Source organism: Amblyomma americanum, chromosome 4, assembly GCF_052857255.1.
Source record: "Amblyomma americanum isolate KBUSLIRL-KWMA chromosome 4, ASM5285725v1, whole genome shotgun sequence".
Taxonomy (NCBI): domain Eukaryota; kingdom Metazoa; phylum Arthropoda; class Arachnida; order Ixodida; family Ixodidae; genus Amblyomma; species Amblyomma americanum.
In genome coordinates, this window is record NC_135500.1 from 119,315,860 (window position 1) to 119,342,276 (window position 26,417).

Sequence of the window (26,417 nt, forward strand, 5' to 3'; positions counted from 1 at the left end):
CGAGAGGAGCACGCCAGGAGTGCCTTCTCCACGCCTTCCGCGCATTCGCGAACCCATACGTGGCGTGCGTCAGATGTCTCACCCAGCACCTATAGCCAAGAAGCGTTATCAGCCAGTCGCGCACGTACAATCAACCAGATTGTGGTCTCGCGTTAAAAGGCTGAAGGCAGCAATTTCCTGGAGCCCAGCGCAACAATAGTAGCGCCACCTGAGCACTGCAGGTTGCCTATAGTCACCTCCATCATGATTATGTGAAGCATGAGTCGACGTTTGACCGAATTTCACACGATATATATATATACAACGTCGGCAGGTTCGAACTTCGAAGAGGACAGAAACGCGATGAATGACGCTAAAGAGAGACTTGCATATTGTCCGCGAAAAATTCCGTGGCGAAACGAGCACAGCTCGACCTTACTTTGCGGGACCACTACCAGGGGAGCTCGGATATTGAAGACTCCATGCAGTTTAATGTTCTGTCTACAGGTTTCCTGCAACTTTATTTCTTCAATGGCACACACACAAAAAAAACTTTCGATGCAACTGCCTTTCACCCCTACTTACCAAACTCAAAATCAAGAGTCAGAGAAAAACGTGCAAGGAACCGCGCACCAACTATCACCTTCGCACCAAGCACTCCTTGTAACACGACAAGGTAGCACCTGAACACCTGCATCGACGATAGAGGCTCCCTGCACGTACGCACCTGCAACTCGCATAATACTCAGAAGTGCGAAAAACCTTGCACGTATTTTTCGCCTCGCTCATTTCGAGTGCTGTATGCGCATGCGTGTTTGCATAGCAGTTAGGCGTCGCTGCATGCATCCCTCCACCAAAGCCAAGGACGTGCGCTTACTTACCTGTAACGTGGGAGGAAGGGGATCGTCTCTCCTTCCCCTCTCACTTCAAAAGCAACTCCTGGAAAACTCTACGCAACGCGTGGTGGCAAAAGGCGTTCGACTACACCTTCGTCAAAAACCTAGTGGCCAAGAAGGCGCCAAGCCTTTCACGCCAGGAGCAGCAGCAGTCCATGGAAAGCGAGAGTACGGTGAGGTCCAGCGTGGAATGGTAACGCCCAGTTGGTGTAGTATTCAACCAACACGACTGCGTTTCGAGCACAAGTTTGACAGCCGCTTGCCTGTGCCTAAGAAGAACGCATTAAACTCTATAAATTGGACGCTATAAGGTTCCTATTTGTTCCCGAAACGCACGCAGTGTTCGTTAAAACTAGCCTACTCAGCTATGCTGCTTACCGTACCACATGGATTACGAGAATGGATACCAACGTGTACATGGTGTTTGTGGATAGCGGTCAGCAGGTGAGTGGTTGCAGGCACCATGCGTTTACATAAAGCAGCTTTCAGCCAAGTTGAGGTGTAGTACGCGAGGTTCCAGGGGCGGAAGAGCTAGCTACACAGGCACCGGGATCGTCGGAAAGCACCTCCCGTCGTCTGTCGCAAAACAAAAGGAAAGAGCTCACTGCAAGCACGAAGCGGTGGTGGCTGGCCTGTGCGCGACTATTACATACATTTTTTTCCCCTTTTGCTTCAGTAGCATTTTCCATGACTGCTTCAATTAATTCTTCGCGTCGCAACGCGCACAAGTCAGCTGACAGTCACTACCTCTGGTGTCGCGTTTCCCACCTCTGGTGCCTGTCGATCTTTGCGTCGGTTTCTGCACTTGGCAGCGACGTGCGTTCCCTCTCCCGCTGGACCGCACTGTACCGAGGCCTCCGCGATCAGCTCCGGGCAGCGCGGCGCGCCCGATCACGGAGGCCACGACTGCACACTTGCAGATACGGCGAAGACACTCGGCCACAACAAGTGCATCCCTGCTCGCTTGCAAGCCGAATGTGCGCACGAAAGCAAGGGGGAAAGAAGCCGGGAGAGGAGGAAGGCAGGTGCAGCAGTGGAGAGGGGGTTTACCTGTGAGCTGCGCATTCTCGGCCTCGAGTGACTCGAAGCTGGAGTCTCCGAAGGGCTGGGCGTACAGGGGGTTAGTGTACTTGCCCGCGTCGTTCGTGCCGCCTGCAAAAGGAGCAACCGCCACGAAGCCATGCAGCACCAGCCTCTCTTACCGTAACCCGCACCGCCAACCAGACAGCCAACCCCGTGCGTTAATTGCATAACACATACACTGTGCATAACCTGTGCATCGCGTGCTAACACCACCTCCCCCGTTACTTATGTGAATGCCAACATGCGTGCCCCCCCCCCGCACACACACACACACACACACACTGCGCGGATGACGTCAACCAAGGGACGGCGCAGGAGTCGCACGTCGATTAAAGCTCCTGAAAAATGACGATGTCGCTTGGCCCACTCCTTGCACTCACTGGAACTCGACCTGCACCTTTCCTCCGCTGCCGCCTCTTGTCACTGCGGCCAGGGCCAGGTGTCTCCACCGTTGGCGCGAGAAATCAAAATCCAAAGATTGCAAAAAAAAAGATACATAAAAGAACGCATCCGTTGGGAACGGCGAAGCATGAGGGCGAAGGAGGGATGCAATATGTCGCTACTTTTTGTGTGTTTGTTTTTCTGCGGCTTTTAGGCAGCTAGGGGGTTTCCTTCCTTTGCGCAACCGAGCCGTCTCAGCTGATGATCAGCATTCGTCAGCAAAATCTATGCCCCTGCCTTCATGCGCTAACACGTGTCCGGACGGACGTTTCCACGGGCCCCGCAGCCTCGGCGCAAGCACCCGAAACGATACGGCTCCGACCGGTGACCGCGCCGACGGCCCCGGCGTCGGGAGGGGGGTCAAGGCTGCAAGGAACAACAGTTACACAGCGGCCAATCGATCCCGGCCGCGCAGCACCGTGACGCCGGCCGGCCGCGTGCGGGCTCTCCCACCGCCACTCTGGGCAACATCCCCCCCCCCCCCTTCCGGAGCGCCCGTCGGTCGCGAATAACTTCGTTACGGTGGTCCCTACTTAAGAAGACAGTTATGGGGCTGCGCATTTCCATTATTTGCACTCCCCCCCCCCCCCCCCCCCCCCCCCCTCCGCGCGACCTACCAATCTGAGAATCTCAATTACAGAGCTCCGTTCGCCCGAGGTATGCGCCGCCTATACACATGCATCGCGGCGTGGACCCGCCGCCACCGCTGCACCAGTTTCCGCGCGGAAACTGCAGGGCGCGGGCTCTCGATCGGATGGCACGCAACCAATTAAAACACGCTCTTCATTCCCTGGGCACCCGGGGGGAGTGCACACCCCGACGTCACATATCGAACCCAACTTCGGCGAGGAAATTCGTTTCGTAGCGACAGCTACATTACGGTAGCATTTCAAGGCTTCAGCGTGGCGGCGCCGCCACGCTGTCACGTGGTTGGTCACGCGTTGCGGAGCAGCTGCCGGCGGCGCCGTGGCTGATCACGTGGCCACGTTCCACTCGGCCAGCTGTAGCTAACGCATTACACCAGGTTTAAGCAGAGCTAAACCATCGCCAATTTTTGTTTGGTTTTTTTGCATCGGGGCGAGTTGCTTAAACTTAATAATGCGTTGTATAATTCGGCCATTCATATTACCCTGCACAAAGTATGTATTCCAAACCGCACCCAAAGATGGTTTTTTTAAAGTTATTCTGCTAATATTGCGGTCAGTAAGCTGTTATGGTCAGGCCTCACGTGATCCCGTCGTTGTCAAACCGTGCTAAAGGACGTCATCACAGCAGGGTCACATGACCCAGCGTTAGCAAAATGTGCTCGTAACTGAACCCTCCAACGTACACGTTTTTTTTCGTCGCATTATCCCTTCCACATCCCCCTTAAGCACGCCGCCGACAATGACACTGTGTCCCACTACGCGAAAAGCACCTCTTTTTTTTTTTAATTTCTGCACAGAACTCGAGATGGCGTTGAGTGCTCGCGCGTAGAGAGAGAAAAAATAAAACGCGTGGTTTTCACTCGTCTTTTCCCTCATAAAGTGCTCCACTTTACGATGCACTAAACAAGGATTAAACATCGAGCTTGCACAGCACACCAACGCGGAGAGCACGTCTGCAGGGGTTCGATCCAGCGGCCTCACAAGATCAGCTGCAGGACAGCGCGCCAGCCGCAAGCAACCACGGTTACACGCTTCTGGGCCCCACATAGAGGCGGCAAAGCACCATGGCGCAGGAAGCGCCCGCACAGTGCGTCCACATATTGAGCGCCGCCAGGCTCTCACGCGCGTCCTTCGCCTTGCCTCCGGTGCCTTCCCGCCGCCGGGCCTCAAAATTCCGCCCACACAGTTAAACCGAGGTCGGAAGGGTGCAGTTGCAGGCACTGTGCATCGTACATGGTCACGCACGAACGAGTGGTAGAAAGCCCAGTAGCTGAAGTTATTAGTAGCTGTATACACAGGGAGAAAGAAGCCTTCACATGCTGTTATCTCCTGGAGGCAAGCTGCGCAGCAAATACCTCGGCCTCAAGACAGTGCTGGCGTCGTTGTAAAAAAATTAAACACACTCTTTAACCGTACATGCTCGCGCGGGACAGACCGCATTTTCACTGGTTACCAAAAAAAAAGAGAGAGAAACACCTTCCAGCACATTTGCCGACGGTGACCCTCCCACGCGCATAACACCGTGACACACCTACCCCAAAACTGAAGAACGAACCACGTGCCTCACACACACGTACGCGCATACACCCGAGTGCACCTTCGTTGACGCACGTGCAGTGCAAAGCCTGCAGGCAGTGTTACACGGCCGGGAGGTTATAAACCCATACTCACGGCAATCCCGTCGGTACCACTCACGTTGCGGCTGACGAAAGCTCGCTCCGTAGCTGGGGGCTCAAGAGCATGTTTATACTCCAACAAGCCGTCACTACAGACGGGTATGCCAGGCCGCTTATTCGGCATACTTTAAGCAGACGGCTCATCGTTACATCTCGGACAAGTATATACACGTACATACACTTCAGCCGATGAACGTCTCTCGTATTCGGCCGACAAGAGACCAAGCACCCAGGAAAAATAAGTACCACAGCTGTACTAGTTGAAGGCGCTCCAGCGCTTTCTGTACTTTATTACTTCTTTTTATAGAGTCTTATACAGGCCGCAAAAGATGAATATTGCCAGGGGAAAAAAAAAAAGAAATCAACGGCTGCCGTTGGGATCGGACGAGAACAGCAAGCAGTGTAGAACGAAGCCGAGTCTACGGTTCATGGCAACGAATAATGACGAAAAATGGTAATCCATAACAGCGCGACAGGCGGGACAGAGAAGAGAGGACACAACACAGAGCGCTGACTCACAACTAAAACGTTTATTGGCCGCCAGCCAGTATAAATACTGCCCTGGTGGCCGGGAAGGAAACAAGCACGCTTGACTTGCGTGAAATTCAAAATTGCCAGTGCATCAGGCACGTGTCAACAGTTAAGAGTCATACGTGGGAGATATCACCGCTACAGCAGGCACAAAATTTGCATTCACAAGCTAGCATTCACAATCAAGGTAACGGTTTGCCTTATCTGACAGTATGCTTTGTGATAGCAAAAAACCGCGACTCGCTAGCTAGGACCTCAGACCAATGTACCAGTACTCCCTCTGTAGCACTGTCAGATAAGGAAAACCGTTACCTTGATTGTGAATGCAAATTTCGTGGCTGCTGTAGCGGTAAATATTTCCCACGTATAACACCTGTTGACACGTGCCTGATGTACTGGCGTTTTTGAATGTCACGCAAGTCAAGCGTGCTTGTATCCTTCCCGGCCACCAGGGCAGTATTTATACCGGCCGGCGGCCAATAAACGTTTTAGTTGTGAGTCAGCGCTCTGTGTTGCGTCCTCTCTTCTCTGTCCCGTCTGTCGCGCTGTTATGGATTATCGTCAGCACCAACTCGCCCAACAAATGGTATTGACGAAAAATGGGCTTTTTGAACAGACCCCTTAAATAAATGGTCTACAGACAGTCTATAGGCTTCTTATACTCTCTATCGCCTTTCTAAAGATATTTCTCTCCATACTCTATAAGAAGCTGTCTATAGACAAAAGACTACATAAATGTATGGCCATAAATCTATAGATTGTCTATAGACTTCCTATAGGATTTGTATTTACTGTTCTCTAGGGTTTGTCTATAGAGAGTCTATAGACTTTACCGACAGAAGCCTATATGCAATCTACAGACTGCGTAAAGAAATCCATATTTGAACAGCGCAACAGAACAACGGAACACAAGGAACAATGGACACCACAAGCGGACTTAATGTGTAAAGAAGTTTTTATAAAGGACGGTACGGGTTGACAACGAGGGAGCAAACGAGTTCGCTACCTGCGCCTTATCGAGTCACAAATGTGACTTTCCTCCAGTACATGCAGGCGTCGCACACTTCCCTTCGAAACGTTGACAACGGTTGACACAGGAAGGGGGGGGGGGGGGGGGGTAGGCCACGTAAAGATCGCATCAACTTAACTGATGCCTAGAGACGATATTCTTCATAACGTCACACAAAAAAAAAATAATATGCATGCAGTCTCACCAATTGATGTGTACCGAGAAGTGTATACGAATAAACACAGAGACCTTAATTTCGGACTCTGTGCAACGACACTGAGAAGGAATGACATATATTCACGTGCAGTTGTGCAAGCGAAAGTAAGAAACAAACACGAAGAAGGACGCACTTAATTAGTTTTCAACGTAGCAGAATGTCGGAAGCGAAATTAAGCGCACGTTGCATTAAAAAAAAAGAACGGGCGAAAAAGCAACCAAAAGCAAAAATGGCGTATTCGCGGCGAAGCAAACGATACATAGTGTACCAGCAGCTGCGGTATATACGCTTTTATTCGAAACCCTTTCCAAGCCCCGGCGCAGAGGGCGGAATTCGTGACAGCCCATGTCACCCGCGTCTGAAATCAAGGCTGACAACGAAGTTTCACGAGCACTACCCAGATTTTTTTGAGCACTACCCAGATTTTTTTAATTTATTTATTCTAGTAAAAACCTCGCCGTGGTGACTCTCTCTCTCTCTCTCTTTCTCTGTGTGTGCGTGTGCGTGTGTGTGTGTGTGTGTGTGTGTGTGTGTGTGTGTGTGTGTGTGTGTGTGTGTGTGTGTGTGTGTGTGTCCACAGCCGACGCACGCGTCGCCTGGCGCGCATAGTTCGAATTCTCCAGTGCGCCAAAAAATTTTCCTCCAGAGCAATGCTTCCCAGTAGACCGCGGGATTAGCGACTTGGTCAAGCTTTGTTTTACGACTGTACTTTGCAATGGCGTTAGAGATTGGATTGGATTGGAAAACGTTTATTATCGGCTTGAGTGATAAATGGGTTTGTTGATCTTGTTAGGTGGCCATCTGTGGAGACTGGCGGCGACCTCTTGGGCTCTCGTCACCACCTGTACTTGGGTTTCCAGGTCGGAGCTGAGCAACAAGGTCTCCCACGGGCCAGGGAGCGCGAGTCTCTTGAGCGATATTGGTGGGGGATCTCTCGGACAGTCCCAGAAGATGTGATCTACGGTGGTTTTGCCGCCGCATTTGCTGCACTCCGGCTTAAATATATCCGGGTACACATGGCTTAGGACAGCTGGTTAGGGAGAGTTTCTGTGTGAAGTTGTCTCCACAGTACCTCCTGTTCCTTGTTTAGGCTTTCATGCGGAGCAGGGAAGGTTAGCCTTTATAGCCTGTAATGCTGAGTAAACTCATGGTAGGTATTAAAGCCGTCTCTCGTCATTTCGACGTCCGAGTTTGCGTCCACAGCTCGGCCGATAGATCAGCGTTAGAGAAAAAAATTCGGCAGAGACACTTAGGACTGCTTACGTGTGGGAATGTGAAATCAATTGTTAGACGTTTTTAGCATACCGGAGACGTGCTAGCGTATACGTATACCGGTTTACCGGACCCCTCCTGCGCCCAACAGTGACACCAACAGTGCCACTGCGCATGCGCAAGAGGGGTCCGGTAAACCGGTATACGTCTCCGGTAGCACGTCTCCGGTACACTAAAAACGTCTATTACTGTCGTTGGGCGCACTGGCATACCTACCCAAACACATACGCACCTATGACACCACCCGAAACGCTTTACGACGAACGGTTGCATCCCAATTCTGATACGAAAGTCTGAGAAGGCACACAACTGACGAAAATCGCAGCGATGGCAAGAAAACTGGGATTACGTCATCAAGCGGCCGTAGGAGGCACACAGCAAGCCGAGCACCGCCACTTGAGACTCTGAACGACCTCCATATGCCGCCACTTTTCCCGACAACATCCGAACCAAAGCTGCAGTGACGCAACCATTTGTCGTACAGCGTTCCGGGTGGTGTCATACGCGCGTGTGTGTGGGTGGATGGGTGGGTGTCAATGCACCCAGGGACATAAATTAGAGAGGGCGGAAAAAAGAAAGAAGAAAAGTGCTCTCCCCGCACTGCCGTTTGGCACAACGGGCTAGCCCAGGGGGGACCGTATAAGGATTTCGCATTTCCACACGTAAGCAGTCTTAAGTGCCACCGCCGAATTTTTTCCTTCGTCCCCATCCTTTGCGCTGCGCCATTTCCAGTCGCACAAAGAGACGGGGCCCGCCTGGTTAATGCTCTCTTCCGTCACGGCCCGAACATCGGAATCATTCGGCTAGGTCACACCTTGCAGCCGACGTCTTAAGACTCCGCTGCTTACCGAGAAAAAAAAATGAGGGGGGGGGGGGGGGGGGGGGACTGATTGCCTGGAATGATATATATTGGCTTTAAGAGCCTTTTAAATACTGAGTATATCATCGCAATACACGTTCCTTCCAGACCTATTTATTCATTCATTCCAAGAAATACCCCGTTTTTTTTTTCTTGAGGTAACAATTAAGTAAAACAATTTTAATAAAACAGCATCAAACAGTGCAGCACACAGCAACCAAAACTGCGCCCAGCGTGGCCTTGTGTGACGCAGCGATGACGTCACGGAACATTATCGGCGAGACTCGTGTACGTGTGTTGAATGCGTAAACTAGGGCGGGGGGGGGGGGGGGGGGGGTCGCAAGCGATGCACAGCGGCGCATGAAATGACCGAAAGCAAGCCTGCAAATTTTGCTTTCATCAGCAGGCGCGGAGCAAGCATCAACATGCAGGCAATGTTTGTCACGTACGGAAAACGCAGTTTTTAGAGCGAAAAGTCGCCTCAAACAAGATCACGAAAACGGAGAGCTTTAGGATCATTTGCGAAGAAAAAAAAAACATTCAAATAAACCCTTCATGGCAGCGTATAATTGGTCGGAAGTGATCGGGACAGACTGGAGAACACGACGCATTTAGGGGGGGATGAGGGTTTAAAACTTTATTTGTCGGCATAACTTGTCGAAACTTGACACCCAGGTGTACCATTGAATGCTCATTTCGATTTAGATTTCAAATATCTAAGCTGGAAGGAAATTTATGGAAAAATAACATCCCAATCAGGCCATTCCTTACGGGTCTCTATGATAACTACTCAGTTAAAGAAATCTTTTCTAATATGTAAACATTTCCATTGGTCCACCACACATCCTAAAGCTTTCCTTTTTCCTTTAAACATGATAGATTAGTCAGGTGGAAAGTTCCATCATGATAGATTAGCAACTAGGCAAAGTGTGGGTTACTGCCACAATATTTTTTTCTTTCTAACCATGTTATTTATGATCAACAAAATGAGTTTATAGGCATTCTGTCAGTTTTAGGATGTGCTGTGGCCCTTTGCAAATGTCTGCTCCTTCTTAAGAAAAAAAAAGAGCTTTTTTTTAACTGATAAATTACTAAGAAGGCCCAAAAGAAATGACCTAATTAGGCTACATTGTTTTGCCATATACTTCCTTCCAGGTGAGGTATGCATATTAATGCATATTCGGAATCAGCATCATATAATACACCTGCATGCATGCTGTTCCAGCAAGATGTTAAAAAATAAAAAAAATCTTAAGACCTCCATACTCATTTAGAATACGCAATTAAGCCTCGCATAGAATGGGAAAAAGAAAACAGTAGAGTTAATCTTTGATAGCCACTGCGGGGTGATGCATAATGGGAAAAAAAAATAATGGGTCCTTAAAATTCAGTGTTCAGTCCCTCTAACTGACACGTGCAAATCGATCAATCATTAATCAATCGAACTGACGGGCACAGGAGCGTGCGAGGCAACGCATCCTCGAAGCGCTGAGCAATACCTCCTCGTCGAAACGTACCGCGATAGAGCAACGAACACACACACACACTGCGCAATGACTCAACTATGCAAGATGCGAGCGAGACGAAGAAGCTCCGAACGAGACGAATCAATAAGCGGGTTCAACGGCAGGCAGTTCCGCCCATAAAAACGTCGGTTGAACGAACCCCACACGCACGACGACCGCCGAAGTGCTGCGCGCGCTCTCTTAATGCGGCCGCGCAGCTGCTGCATTCAACTGCCGACCCCTTCTTCAGGAGAAGAGGACAATAAGAAGCGAAATGGGGAGGTTTTTCATTCCATGCTCCCACACGACGGCATGGGAGTGCGTGCGTGTATGTGTACGAACTGTCGGCGCTGCATGCACTGAAACTGCCAGTACCCGCAAAAAAAAAAAAAGAAAGAAAACAGGAAACTTCGGCGAAGACGCGCCCTACGCCGACATCAAGAAACGGGCCCCGAGCGGGCTATACGCGAATGTGATATGCGAATGCACACGAATCTATGCACGAATCCACGGCTACACGTCGCAGGCAGCCCCACGCTATAGCGATATATACTGCACTTAAATTGATCACGCGTACGAACGGCGCATTTCAAATATCCTCTTTGACGAGAAAAAAAAAACTTAATTTTCTGACTATATAGTGCGCGGACGATACAAGCTTAAAAGCTGAAATCTTGCGTCATGCGGACTATTTATATGTGTGCGGACTGTACGCGATTTTATTTTTTCAGATCGTTTTGTCAGAGCCGAAGAAACCTTCGGGTGGCTATGAAAGAAAAAAAAACGCGTCCCGAGCGGCCGCTTACAACATGTTACCGTGCTAAATAACAGCGAAATCAGCACCGATATGCAATCAACTTTAATATTTTAACTTCGATAAATTTTATTTTTAGCCGGAAATTGGCCCTGCAGAGTACAGTCCGGAAACTACAGAAAATTCCCGGAATTTCTTTGCACAGCGCAGTCCACACCTCGTCCATTGCGGAACTCTATTTTATTTTATTTTTATTTTTGTTGAGGGGGGGGGGGTTAATGTAACGAAAACTCGTGGGCGCTCACCACCTCTCCGCCCCCTTCTTCTCCATCCCTATACTTTTTTCGCCTCCGAGATAGATATATAGGTTAGCCTGCCTATATACGCAATACGCAGAGGCCTCCCGCATAAGCTATAAGCGTTCGTCTCAATGCTGTCATATATTTAACTACCAGCCCCGGCCTCACGAAGTCATATTTTACCACCTGACCGCGAACCGGCATTGCAGCTTCTCCCAGGACAGACACAATGGGCAATGTAGTCCGCGCCGTGTATGTATATACTGCCTCAATCACGCTTAGCGGGAACACAGAACCGGGCGGCCTCGCGAGTTAGTGCTTACCGCGATAAGGCAATATACTACTCAGGTGCTGGCAAGTCCCGCACATCGCGGCTGTGTGTGCTTTACAGACAGAAGTCCATGGGCAGTCTATAGACTGTCTAAAGAAGTGTCTGTAAGGGATAGACGGTAACTCCATAGGTACGGTATACGTGACATTCCGGAACAGCCATATTGGCGACGAATTCGGGCTGGAACGCAGTCTACTCGCTTGGAGTCAACCCTTCAGCTCGGCCAGCTGTCGAAATATTTTGTGCTCGTCGCGCTTGCTCTTTCGAAGGCCAACACATCGTTCAGGTGTTTTCCTTTCTTGTTGTCTTTCGTCGATTTATGAAACGGTCACATTGTTTTCCTGAAAGATGACGGCGACGGCATGTGCTACATACAGGCTGTGGTCGTATAGGCCACCGTGGCCACCTTGCGTGCACAGTTCCAATTGGAACGCGACCAGAAAAATTAAATTCGGACAAAACGCGAGAAAAATGACAAGAGTTCTAATCGAGGGTAACGGCATACACTAGTGCGAAGTTAAATAGTGCCTCGAATGACCGCTATTAGAAAGAGATAAAGAACTCCGGAGGATCCGTCACGGCTGCCGAACAGTGCGGACGTGTGTCGCATCTGCTACGCAGTTTTTGACCATTCCGTACCGTACCAATCCACAGAGCCACCAAATTTTATTTGGAGCTGCGAGAACTCACAAGCTGGACCGCCTGGACACCAGATTCCGAACGGTAGGGACAAATTTGGGCTCCTTATCGGCCTTGGAAGCTGCGATTCGGGCGACGCCCCGCCAAGCCTACCGGTAGTCCTAGCTTCGACTACGAGAGCACATGGGCGGCTCGGCCTAACACGGCAACGGTGGTGCGGCCTGGAATCGACCCCGCTCTGCGAACTACACATTCGATCCGACCATGGAAGGATTGCCCCAAAACTTCCCAGACGCCCAGGAGATGGACAAGCACGACCTCGACACCAGACTCCGAGAGGTCGGTGAGCAGCGATGACGTGGCGTCCGCCATGCAGGAGCCGCCCAACCCTTACAACAATAATGCCAGCTGGGAGTCCAACGTCAACGACCTTGAGGAGTCCCTGCCAGTAGTCCAGGAATACTCGGCCACACTAAACAACTACAAAGCCAGCAGGATGCGGTACCCACCACCGCACAAATCCTTAAAGAAGAGGCTGTCACATGGAGACAACTACAAACAGGGTCATATCCAAACCTAAACACACTAAGTAAAATCCACCAAACACTTTACGAAAACAAGTGTCCGTGGTGCCATGAAAAACCTACAACATCACATAACATGGGCATGTCAAAAAGTCTACGTCGTTCCAATTATACCAAACCCAAGTGCGGAGCAATGGGAGGGTATGCTCTCCAGCGACTGCCGCGATGACCAGATCGGCCTGATACAGCGAGCTCAGCTGACGGCAGCATCCAGCGGAGCCCTGGAATAGGGTCAACCGACCGTTGCGGAGATGGACTCATCTGAACCGCGTAAAAGCACTTGCGCTAGAGCTCAATAAGGTTATCCTATCCTAAGAACTCCGCTCACACTTCTTGCACCGACAGAACATGATCGGAATACGTATACGCCAGAAGATTTGTGTGGATCAACATTACGGCGCGAAGTCAGTAAGCACCACGTAATATGCACCGTAATCTCTCTCTCTCTCACACACACGCCAAGAGACAGAACCTTGCCAGAATGTTTTTGTATTCACATATCTTTAGCTAGCACTCTTCGGACTATACTTTCAAAATGGCTACGAGATGGCGCTACAATTCATGCGGTGACGTCACACGGAGCAGGCTCCACTCCAGTCTTCTGCGGTCAGATATCAGCGAGGAGCACCGGCGTCGTTCACGTCCGCCACACGTTCGAAGCAGACGAGTCGGCCGTTTGCCACGAACACGGAAAGAGAACAGTTAACGATAAAACACGTCTGGTTTAAAAGGAGCGGACGTCCCCGCAGATAGCACGACAGTTCACAGCGGTGAACGCTGACAACGGTGCATGCCACGAGAGAAGACACCTAAATGTGGTGTACGAGTAAAGGCAAAAGAAAAAAAAAGAGAGGGAGAGCGAGACAGGTCCCTGAAGCACACGCCTCTATGCACGGAACGAAATTCGGTATCCAAATCGAGCTCTCGGCGAGAATACAGGGTAGACGTCGAGCTTTTTTTTTCCTTCCCTTTTCCCGACGCGCTCTGAAGCGAACGCGACAGCAAGCGGCAAAATGCAAAAACCGTAAGACCGCCTACGAAGCTCTCCGCCAGGTCTCCTGCTCCCCCATTGCGAGCACCGAGAAACGTGCAGCCCGCGATCCGGCAACCGGCTGCGCGCCAAATGACAGCGCACGTCAGAGAAGTTGGCGCCAAGTTTCAGTAAACCGTCACAGGGTCTCAAAAAAAGTCTACACGGATGAAAAACCGCTCCACTCTTTACGAAAGGCATGGAACATCCTGCAGTCTGATACAAGGTAAGAACAGCAGTGAATAGCAGTATGGTGACAGACACTTCGGTTCTACACGCCAGCATATCACTGCATGAAGTCTAAATACAAAGCATTCCCATTAACATAAATAGTGTTTCTGCATTTTGCAAGAGCCGCACGAATTAAGCCAACAAGCGGTCATCATCAGCCTGGTTATGCCCACTGCAGGGCAAAGGCCTCTACCATGTCCCTCCAATTAAGCCTGTACTTGGCCAGCTGCGCCCACCGTATCCCCGCAAACTTCTTAAACTCATCCGCCCACCCAACTTTCTATGAAAACAAGCAGCTACCCCACCTTCGAAAACCTTACCATTTTTTTTCTGCACGAAAAGGTTATTAAATTGCTAAGACAATCGCCAATGGAATTTATACCCCCGCACAACGCAGGTGGTGTGACGTCATTTTTATAACGCCCAACCCTCCGAGCGTCGGGAGAGACAGAGAAAACGAAACCCGATCGCCGATCAGACAGCGCTTAGATAGAATATTTATAAGCAGATGGCGCCACCATACCGTCTCCCAAATGGGGTCCTTCGACGGTGAGAAGTTATTCTTTCATGTTACATTACGGCGACACGATGCCTCATTGTTCCTACCGACTAATACCCGTCTCTGTCTTCACTTCGCGCCGCCCGGGCAGCCGCGCTGCGAGACATGCTCAGGATCCCGTGGCTACTGATTACGATATCTGCTGCTAGTTTAGCAAACATTGCATGTATTCGGTAAATGAATGCTTTCAGACAATCGTACAGGGTTCAGAATTAACCGCACGTGTACGTAACTCCTCCAGGATTGCGCCCATGACGACGACTGCACCTCGGCGCTACTTTTGTTTACATATATATCTGCATCTGTATACAGGCAGCAATTGCGCGTAGGTTCAGCAGGAATTGCAAGTTGCCTTCCACTTAGGTTAAGCAAGCTCATCTCTTTTGCACCGGCTGCGGGTTTACTTGTTTGCGCAGTGCGATAACTTTGCTAGAATCGCTGAAGAATGCCAGCGCCAGCCTGAGGAATGCTTCATAGCCAGGTTGTTGACAACGCGTAGGACCGGCGTTTCCGACTCGTTGTACCTGCTTTTTGCCGTTTCTGATGTGTCCAGTACTTGAATTTAAATTGGTTTATCTAGAAGTATGTTCGGCACTCGTTTGAGATCAAAATGGCATAATTTGTTGCCCTCAAGCGACGCCGACGTAGCTGCCGCCGTGGCCGCCAGCAGCATTGACCGACAGACTGGGTCACACCGCCTGGCAGCGACGCTTCCCGCTTGATGTATTCGCGTCCAATGATGTAAACAATCCTCGATTTAACGTCACTGTTGTCAAAACCACGCTCGATGACCATGTGTGTCCGCTAAAACTTGTGAACTCGCTCTCCACAATCGCTGACGTTGCGCATACGTGCCCGGCGGACTCGCTAGGCCTATTCTTATTGCAGGTGAGCCGAAGGGTGAACATATGAAATGTAGTCGCTCGTTTCGCCTATTCGTATTACGGAGAAGGTGTAAAGAAGAGATTCATCGTCTCATCGACGTGAAGGTTTCGCTCGGCCGCCGATATAAGGTGCCGGCTGGCGCGTCAGTAAAGGCACATATGCCGACCTGCACACCGACCGCTGAGTCGCCGAAGCAGTGCCTCGCCGATGTCGCGCGTCACCGTTCATAGTACGTCGCGTTACTGTGTTGTGATGTCACTGCTATTCAGCGATATCGTTCCCAGGGCTTTACGTCACCGCCTATAGCGCTAGCGATGGGCCTCCATCGTGAGAAAGAGCACTTAGAAACTTTGGAGCTCAATTAAAATATATTTTAAGCGCTTGTTGCATCCAATACTTCGCCATAGGTGACCTCACATACAGAGGAAGCCTACAACAAGCTTACTATAGCCTCAAAATTTGATGTCCCAACCGCTTTAATAAAAGCTAGAGGCCGCTCGCTTCTACATAGACAGAAATACAATGCGTCTCTGTTGGTGTACTATAGTCGCAGCTTGTTTTCGAAGGGAGCATAGAGAGCACTGAAAAGAGCGTTTGCTGGGTGGCACAGTTTTCATCTACGCTGAGTGCTCTCGCAATGGCAGATAGAGCTAAAAAAATCGAAATATTCTGACATGGAAGTACATCGGCGATCAGTTTCTTTACATTCGCTATTCTCAAGTTTAAGGAGAGTATCGTGAATACCCCCTTCCCCGCCCTCCCAATTTCTGTTAGATGGTGCAGAGGGTCTGTTTGACAATTGCCGGTTCGTGCGTGAATGAGCGAGAGGCTTCCAATACGAACAAGTATACACGAAGCAGTTGCCGAATACTGAAACTGATAAGCTTATAATTAGTTAGTGAAGCAAATTAAAGAAAAAGTATACCCTCCGTCGTACTGCTGGTAACCGCGTAAGGGACACCCCTGTCCGCAGGCCATAAAGTCTTCTAGTGTTCATCCCAGATTATAAGCTTCTTCTACTGCGTGCACATCAATAGTGTCTGTACACACCTTATTAAATAATTACAGACCACTTAGTGCCGCTATTGTAATATAGTCATCACAATGGCACCACCATTTTGGCTTTCCTGTCTGACAAGATTCTCAGAATTGTTTTTAACTGAAAAACTTCTTAATTGCTTTTGTTTTCTTTTGCGTGTTTTCTGAGGTCGGGCAGCGCCAACCTCAACCTCAAAATCTGAAGTGAGGTTGACTGAGGTCGCCAGTGACCTCAGGATAAGTAAGGTAAGGTCGGCAATTTTTTTTTTTTAAGATTGAGGAGAGGTTGAGATATTTGTGGTCAAATGCCCGCCTCTGCCCTCAAGCACTTCATGCAATTACCTCGTCCCGCGGCTTCACGGCGCTAGAGCTGCCAGCAGGTGCCGAAGGGCTCCGTTAGAAGTGGCGCTTTAAGGGCCACAGAAAAGGGCATTTGAGCTTGGCTTTAAAATGCTTGCATCGCGTGGAGTACAGGTCACTGAGCGTTCATGCCACGTACGAGACATCAAAAGCGAGCGGGCAATTTACCATGCATTTTTAAAAATTCCCGCTTTCGCACCTCGAGGCGACGCGCGGTGCCGAGCTTTCGCGCGAAACCTGGCATACGAGGTCACATCGAGCAAGTGACGTCAGCAGGCGGGGGTTATCATTGGTTCGCCGCGCCAAATTCTTTCAGACGTCACGCAGCTGCCATTGCCGCGGCTACTCCCCGCGCATCGGCAGGGGAGGGGCCAAGTGGGTGGGGCCGGCGGAGGAGCGCGCCGCCACTTTGGAGTGCGCGAAAAATTGACGAGAGGAGAGGGAAAGGCACGAAGACGACAAAGTTAAAATTCTGTCTGCATATAACTCGGCTTCCACAAAACACATTTAAAAAATTCTTGCTGGGGGATATTTATGAAGCGGCGCCCTTTAAAGGGACACTGAGAAGAACTCTATCATCTTTTTTTTTGTTAGCAAAATCTGATAGTTCGGCATTTCATGACTTTGTTGCCACTTGTCTGGGCGCGAAAGATGCATATATTTCAACGAAATTTGGATTCGTAGTTGAGAAAGTTTTTCCCGCCGCTCTGATTCAAACTCAGGGAACTCTTATGACGACGCGGAGAACTCTTATGACGTCACAGAACGGAGTGACGGGATACGTGACGTAAACGCAGACTCCGTGATTTCTGACGGCTAGCGGTGCAGTGCGCAACCTTCCTTTGCCAGCCTCAGAGATTCGTGGCTTCCATGAAGTAAGGAAAATTCCTCCAAGGTGGCGCCTCTTGTCCTAGGAAGTCATCACGCTTGTACTTGCGAGATTGGCCTGTGGCGGCAACACCTGTATTTTGGTTCTTGCTATTTTCTACATTACAAGAGCTTTGTTTTCAGTAAGAGTGGCGTTTTTGTGATCAGAAGCTGCTAATCTATCGATACAAGCCAACTTCAATTTCTCCTCAGTGTCCCTTTAACATCCCAGACATACCGCAACTTTATTAGAGCCCCTTTCTGAGGCCCTTTAAAGAGCGCGGCGCCTATTCGATATATCAAATGTTCCGCTGAATGAGAGTTCCGTATAAGCGAGCAATAGTTCGCACGGGATTTTAAACAGGATGTCCTGAATGTCTGATATGAATAATAATTCGACTTTCTGAGTTCTGTATATACTGGCTCGACTGTACGAACAAGCGGCAACGTTGCCCCTAAGATCCGCTGCCTGTGCGGTTCTCGGCGTCTGTTCTGTGCGGTTCTGTGCGTCGAAAAAGCCGAAAGCGATAGCGTAAGCAATTAGTATCCATATACGGTAGTTTAATACTTAATTGTTCATTGTTACGCTCAGTTAAACTTGATTTTAGTTGATTTAAATCGAATTGATTTGTTTCAATAATTAAATGCATTTCGTTTTAATTATTTTAATACAGCAGCAAGTGCACCTAAAGCACGCTTTCAAAGGAACATTGAGGACAACTCCAAACATTTTCTGTTCCTGTCAACGTTTGTCGGGAAACAAAAGCCATATTTATTGCCGCAAAAACTGCGTATAATAACTTTCCTGCCACTTGACTTAAAACTTGCGACGGCACACTGAAGAGGACGCGACGCGAAGTGAATGGCGACGTTGCCCAACCTCTACGATTCGCGTTGAAACTCTAAGGTCGCTTCGTTGGTGTGAAACGTTGGAACTGTGTCGACACACCAAAGATTACTCGCGAAATCAGCCAGTGATGGCGACAGCTGCATTTCATTTTTGGGCCGCTTCTTATGATAGCTGAGTTTTCAGTGAAAGCAGCATATTTGTAGTTAGAATGCCATAATCTATCCGTAGGGGTGACCTTCAATTTGTAGTCCTCAGAGTCCGTTTAAGGGGTAACTGCATAGGTTTGAGAAATAGACCAGCTTAAAAGGGTCGAATGTGTGAAACCTGCGGGTAAAGCATGTGAAGTCCTTTTGGGCTAGCATTTGAAATCGTGACATAACTGTAGCTTAAAATCGCGACGGCCTTCAAGCTTCTCCGCAGCGCACAATGCCAAGGGGCCAACATTATATTACATAAGAGCTGAGTCCAGTTTTTAATTATTTTTTTTATCGGCAATGTAGTTCGCAATATTTGACGTCAAAAATACGCAATTTTTAGCTCATAAAGTTGGCTTCCCGCAATGCACATTTTTAAAAAAGCGTCGCTCGCATTTCTAATAGAGCAAATACGGAATCCGTTTGTCTATTTTATGCCGTAGAAACAGTTTAACTGAATTTCCGCGGAAATACTACGCCCGACGACGCCATTTTAAAAAGTGTGCATTGCGGGAAGCCAACTTTACAAGCTAAAAAATGTGTATTTTTCACCTTAAATAATTCCAAATGCATTGCCGATAAAAAAAAAATTAACAACTAGACTCAGCTCCTATGCTCAAAGCCTTCAGTTTCTTAACATAGTGTTGGCTCTTGAAATCAAAAGCAAAAAGTTGATTAGTTAATTTTAGTTAATTTTTAAATCACTGAGTTATATCACCTACTATTGTGATCAAAAGGTTAAGGGACGCGAGTTAATTTTTTTAGAGCAGTCACGTAATCCAGTCCCCTGAAATGCGTCAAAGCATGAAGGTGCACGCATGCTCTATCTGCTGGCAACAATTCCACACGACTGAGTGGCGAGGTATAGAGCTGCAATTAATTTTTTTTTAGAGAGCATGCATCTCATAATATTTCGATCGCGATAGTACATAATGTCCGCCTTATCAGAGCAGAACGCTTGGTCTAAAAATTAACATGCAAAAAACCAAGGTAATGTTCAGCAGCCTAGCAAGGGAACAGCAGTTCACAATTGACAGCAAGGGCCTGGAAGTGGTAAAGGAATATGTCTACTTAGGGCAGGTGGTGACCGCTGATCCAGATCATGGGAGGGAAATAACTAGAGGGATAAGAATGGGGTGGAGCGCATTTGACAGGTTCTCTCAGATCATGAATGGCAGTTTGCCAATTTCCCTCAAGAGAAAAGTGTACAACAGCTGTATCTTACCGGTACCCACCTACGGGGCAGAAACGTGGAGGCTAACGAAAAGAGTTCAGCTTAAGTTAAGGACAACGCAGCGAGCCATGGAAAGAGAAATGATAGGTGTAACGCTAAGAGACCGGAAGCGGGCAGAGTGGGTGAGAGAACAAACGTGGGCTAATGACATCCTAGTCGAAATCAAGAGGAAGAAATGGGCTTGGGCAGGGCATGTAATACGACGGCAAGATAACCGCTGGCCCTTATGGGTAACGGAGTGGATTCCAAGAGAAAGTAAGTGTAGCAGGGGGTGGCAGAAGGTTAGGTGGGCGGATGAGATTATGAAGTTTGCAGGCAAAGGGTGGATGCAGCTGGCAAAGGATAGGGTTAATTGGAGAGACATGGGAGAGGCCCTTGCCCTGCAGTGGGCTTAGTAAGGCTGATGATGATGATGGTGATGATGATGTCCGCCGTATGTATGTATGTATGCATGCATGTATACATGTATGTATGTATGTATGCATGCATGCATGTATAGAATAGTGGGTGTTTTTTTCATTGCTGACACATAGTTTTTTTACACACACACACGCGTGCGCATACACACACACACATGTTAGAATAGTGGGTGTTTTTTCACTGCTTACAGATCGTTTTTTACACGCACGCACGCACACACAAACACACACACACGCGCGCACGTGCACAATTTGTGCATGCGACACCGTTATATATATATCTGAGTCTACAATTCAACTTCTAGGGTCCGCAAAGCTCACAATATTTCTCTCAAAGCTCCTCATAGCTGAGCTGCCATCATAATGACACAACGACAACGTGCTTTTTTACAGGACCACGAGAGTGAGCGGAGTCAAGTCCACACACAAACACGGAAACGGTCCTTTCGATCAAGTGCGATAGCACCACAAATCGACATGCTAGCAAACTGATGCGATCCACCTACAGACATTTCTGAGAATATTTACGAAAGAAATAGCGTTAATCTCTCAGTTACATGCAGTTGCGCCATCCATCTAGTTGGAGCTATTTAAATCGCCGATACATTGCCAAACTAGCACTCAATGTATACAAAGGATTGTAGTAAGAGCATTCTTCAAGGTCCAGCATACGCGAAGCGTCGCTAACGCCAGGCAGTCACTATCGCCATGGGCCCTCGAAATCACTTCCCTGCTGGAAGAATGACAGCTCCGGCGCCTGCTAACCGAGTGCGTCAGGAGTGAGACGACCTGAAAAGGTGCTCGTCCGTGCGAATCTATTACTCTACCCAGCATCTTCATAAAAAGGCGCTCAGATAAACAAAACTGCGCCGAACGTGTAAGCCTACGGCCTTCTGGGAAGGCAGCGCGATAAGAGGAGTGTGTGTACAGGGCAGACAGAGCACACCTCGCAGAGATAAGCACTACTGGGCAGACAATCGACTAAAGCCGCGGTGGCTGCCTGAGGCCTCCGTAAAATGGCCGGAGAACCAGAATCAACAAGGAATAATGACCTTGAATGAGAATTTTCACAGTTTAACAACACGCACGATTGTTTCAAAGGTGCAGAGACATCAGACTCTTTACTGCGGTGTTTTAACCTCGTGGAATCCACCTACACTGACTACGCAATTACTTTGTAATCAAATGCAGAACTACATTATTTATTTAACATTTCATATATTATTATAATTGCAATTAATAACTAAAAAATTGCTGTAAAAGCACTGCTTGTTCACTCGCTGTTATTCCAGTTACTGGGTCCGAGTGAACGGATTAAAGCGACGAAATCTATTATTATGCAGTATATGCGTGCCTCATGTGACCATAACCCTGCAGGTGATATGTCATACCTATCATTCACCAAATGAAACTAAAATGACATGACAGAGTACATTCAGTTATAAACTATTTACCTGGTGCAGGCAAATTTTGCATATTAATCCATCATGTTTACTAATCACTATCTTGAGCATCATTCCAAAAACAGAGTGCACAACAGAAATTTGGTGTCTTCACTCTTTTAACTACTACAGCCAAACTTGCTACTTTCTATGGCCCTGTTTTGTTTCGAATATGTGCGTGATTTAAGTCTCTTTATACCTGCTCTTCGCCGCCTAAATTGACCACGGACTTCTGAATTTACTGAGTATAATGTTATACTTAAATTTCATCAGCGCTGGTCTGCCATTTGATGTTGCAATAACTGAGGATAAAGACTAGAATAAAGGGATTTCCACAACATTTAAGATTATTGGTTTTCGTCCTTCAGGTAAAAAGTAAAAAGAAGAATAGAAAGGAAGATAGAGCCCTCAAAGTCAACAATTACAAATCAAAAATAAAATCTCCTGTTGCAAACCATATGCCTTGCACAGCATACAGAGCAAGATGCACACAATGGAGGTCACATGTAGTGTGCATTCCTAAAACTGCTTAGAAATAGCGCACACAGCTCTAGCAGGCCTTAGAGTTTGCTTTACCAGCTGGACTTGCTACAACGCACGTAGGACCAACGACAGCTGTTGGCACAGTTTGTCTGAGGCAACACACAGCTGGGATCTGTTCCACACGTCAGTGCAATGTCCGTTTACAAAAGCTCGCTTTAGAAATTGTAGATTCCCTTCGAAGCAAGTTTTGCGTTCTGCACATAAATTTTTTTTAACTACACAATAGAATTCCCACTTTGCAGTATGCTCCAGTGATGAAAGAGATGCAAGTTTACTTGGCACCATGGAATAAAATACTTTTGACACCAGCATTTTTTTTTGTTTCTTTACCACTCAAATCCTTAACATGAAAATTATGCTTCATATTTAATGTGAACATGAGATATGCCCAGCATTTTCAGCCTAAGAAAGACTGCTGTAGTGCACAGCTCAAACATAAAGGTAGGCATTGGAACATGCCTAAACTGCCTGTAATCATATTTTCAGCAGATGATGCATCAGCAAACAGATTAGCATTCAGAAATCACACAAAACAGAGGAAAGGTGTGCTGTAATAGCAAATGTATTTTTCACCATTCAAATGTTGACGGTGAAGAAAAATCACTTTCTCCAAGGTTTGATCCAATGATGCTTTTCACGTAATTGGTGGTAGGTCTATTCTTATGGGAATCAACATTATCCATTTTTTTCCCACAAAAAATCTGCAATTAAGTTGCAAGAAATTAATATTGTGAGTAAAACGGTGCAATGCATATGACCTAGTTTTTTCTAGCATTTGCACTAAATGCACATTTACAAGGAGGAAATTGCTTGCCGTAGTGTCACAGTTAAATTAGCTAAAGTGGATTGTTTTTTAGATACCTTGTGACATGCCATTATGACACTACAATGCATGCAACTTCTTAATTTTCATTCCGCAAGTAACCTGTCCACTTAAATGCCTAAACGTGCTCTCTATAGTTTGAATGAATGAATGAATGAATGAATGACCTAAAAGTCATGCACAGTCACAAAGTTAATCCTGGTTGTATGAATAATTGTCAAATAACCATCAGAACAATAAAAGTAGTACCATCCACAAAACCAACTTTAATATTTCAGCCAGAGATTGACTTTTCCTACCACCTTGAAGGTGCACAAAATTTTTCCTGTCAGAAACACACCCATGAAAGGCAGCCAAACAAAAAAAAATTGGCAGACGACTATAATAGTTGGTAATGCGAATTTTGAGTGCAGCTCTACACGGCTGGCACGTGGCATTTTACATTGCTAGCCACCATACAGGATCTTCCGGTAGCAGCTACCTTCCATCTACCTTCCGCACTCACCATGGCAGGCAGTAGAAGAGCAAAATGCCAGCTGCCATGGCGAGAGCGAAGCAAACACCGACGACTGTGACACAGAAGCAAGGAACAGGCACCTAGAACTGCACTCTAAAACACCACTCATGTTTAAGCAGTTGTTGCAAACACTCATATGACTTCATTTCACTCCAATTGTGCATGAATGAAAATGGACATACAATGCTGCAGCCTTCCCACACTGAGTCTGGTGCACAATTAGTTGTTCCGCTGGAGCTCACTCTACTACTAGACCACAGACCCCTAGTTGGCAATCAGACTGAAAAACAAGGTAACATGCCATGCAAGGCATGAGCCACAAAGGTACGTAAACAACAGAGCACTCACCCTGGACCCTACATGTGGCCACGGCATCCCCCGATGCCCTGGGCTGTTCAGACGGCTTCCCGGAGATGTCAATCATCTCTTCGTCGCTGCTGCTGCTGCTGGCGCGGTGTCGAGCGGTGGCCGAAGTGTGCGGTCCTCTGCGTGCAGACTTCGCTAACAGGTGAGGGTGGCCCGTGGCCAGGGCTTGGTAGTTGGAGCCCGAGTGGTCCTGAGGCCGGCCGCCGTAGTCATGCCCCGCTTCGCCCGTTGGTCCTCCGCCGACCAGACGCTCAGTTTCCATTGTCGGAGCCCAAACCCTGTGCACGGCACACAGTCAGTGGAGAAAAAAAAACACCTTTTTTTTCCGCCGTACTCTCGCAGCAGCACCCGTGCTACATCTCGCACCTTTCCCGACGCAGGGACGCGACGATCCGCGACTATGGGACACGGTCGGATTCCTGCTACCACGACCGTGTGCGGTCGCCGCACTAAAAGCACAGCGGGGCCGAGTGGAGGGCAGTTGTCGAGCGGGAAAGCGGACGTTTCGTCACCGCTCGCAGCCTTCTTCTGCGCTCGACTGCATACGAATATTTCCGCAACAAACGCAACGACACGCGCCTCTGTCCTACGCAGCGAGCTTCGCACTCTCGGCGTGCGCGCAAGGTCTGCAGCCGTGAGACAGGCGGCATCAACGCGCGGCGTGCACCTGCCGCGGCGGCGGCGGCGGGTCAGCCAGGGTGTATCACGTAGCCTGAAATTCATCGTGTCACTTCCGACGAAGCGAGCCGCTTAGCCCATTAGAGGGACAGCTCTGATGTGCGCGCACGCACGCGAGCGAAAAGGGCGTTGTTTTTATTCTCGCCACCGCGCTTGCTCGAGAGCCGAGAGCGCTCGACGGCACACTATTACGCCGCGTTCGGGGGCTTTTCCTTTGACGTACGACACGCATCTGCTTCCGTTTCAGGCCGGCGAAGCTATTAACAAACTCGACCGCCGCCGTACCTTCGGGAGAGTACACAAGATCGGGTTTGGACGCAAGGTTATTCACTTTTAATACGGTGACAGAAGTTATCCCAAGCATCTGTCAAAAATAGGAACCAGAGGCAGAAACCATGCAGATCGATGAACGTAGCCCAACTACCGCGGGGCAACGGTGGCAGCGACAATGTCGTGCACTGGGTACAACCCGACTGCACTGACTGCCTTAATGTGATTTGACCGGCACGGGGCATGCCGATATCATTCCACGAACCGACGTTTCGTCTGGAGGACACCTTGGGGAGCAAAGAAAAGCGAGGTGCTATCTTGAGCAACGTTTAGGGGCAAAGCGTTTGCTCCTGCTCTACTTGTTAAGCACGTTGACTGTAGCTCATCAAAATTTCAAAGGGTGATGTACAAACCACCATGTTGAACATCCAAGCTCTAACAAGCCAGTTTAGAATCGCGAAAAATTCCCATCGGAGGCGACCGAGGACCAGCATTACTTCGACTTCGGCATCTGCCAGATCAGAAACAAGAGCGGGAAGTGCCGGGCGACTTATTGAAATATTTACCCCGCCACAAATCGCCTCGTATGACGCAATTTAAGCCATTTATGTCGAAGCTTAGCGTGCTGAAGACGTGCCAAGAGAAAGGAGAACTGCGTGTCGATTATTGCAGCAATGGACGATGACAACTCAAGCCAGAGACTCAAACATTACTAAAATAAAATGGCTAAGCCTAAAGCGGTGCAAGAGTCGAAACAAACGTATGAAATTCAATCATGAGAGAAAAAAATCGAGACATGCTGTAAAATAAATTCTTACCATTATAGCTACCCTCCTCCTGGCTTCCCCAAAATTACATCCGTGGTCGTCTACTCCAGAGCGCAGCTGAGCGGCACTGCAAAAGCCAAAATTTACACATAGTAGCACTGGTTGCACTCTGCTCAGGATCCGACGACTAGTCTATCATTGTGACGCCGTACTTTTTGCAGCGCTGCAATCACATACGACTTGTGCTATTAAATTATTTGATTTTAGAAACCACGTTTTTTTGATAGACAGCATAGTGTGCTTCGCGTAAACAAAAAAACTAACAAATTTGCGTTGAGTGTTGCATCAGTTCAACAAGTACATGAAAGCGCCCTTGCCAGTAAAAATTTTGCGCTGCTGTCAATCCAGAGCGCCGTAAGTTTTCACTAGTTTGACTATTAGGCTATTAGGTGTGAAAACCACCGCTGGAAAAACAAAAAGTTTTACCGTTTTATGAGCGCTTACCAAGCTTGAACTATAGAGGCTAGAAGATCTTGAACGTAAAAATTTGTTTATATTATTAACATTACATAATTTTGTTAGTGATATTTTTATATATTTATGGTTTTCTTATTGCTTTTAA

General features: G+C 48.3%; 1 protein-coding gene across 2 annotated transcripts in view; it reads right to left on the reverse strand.

Annotated features, from left to right (window-relative positions):
• Positions 1 to 25,960, reverse strand: part of ClC-c (chloride channel protein 3) — a 94,845-nt gene extending 68,885 nt beyond the window's left edge. Inside the window, exons 1-3 of one of the 2 annotated variants that reach the window (XM_077661568.1) lie at positions 25,847 to 25,960; positions 24,063 to 24,358; positions 1,926 to 2,027 (exon numbers count right to left, since the gene is read on the reverse strand). In XM_077661568.1, the coding sequence (XP_077517694.1) occupies positions 1,926 to 2,027; positions 24,063 to 24,342 (382 nt within the window). In that variant the 5' untranslated portion in view covers positions 24,343 to 24,358; positions 25,847 to 25,960. The remainder of the gene's footprint in view (positions 1 to 1,925; positions 2,028 to 24,062; positions 24,359 to 25,846) is intronic. The other variant, XM_077661570.1, reaches the window with a different exon arrangement.
• Positions 25,961 to 26,417: the final 457 nt, after the last annotated feature.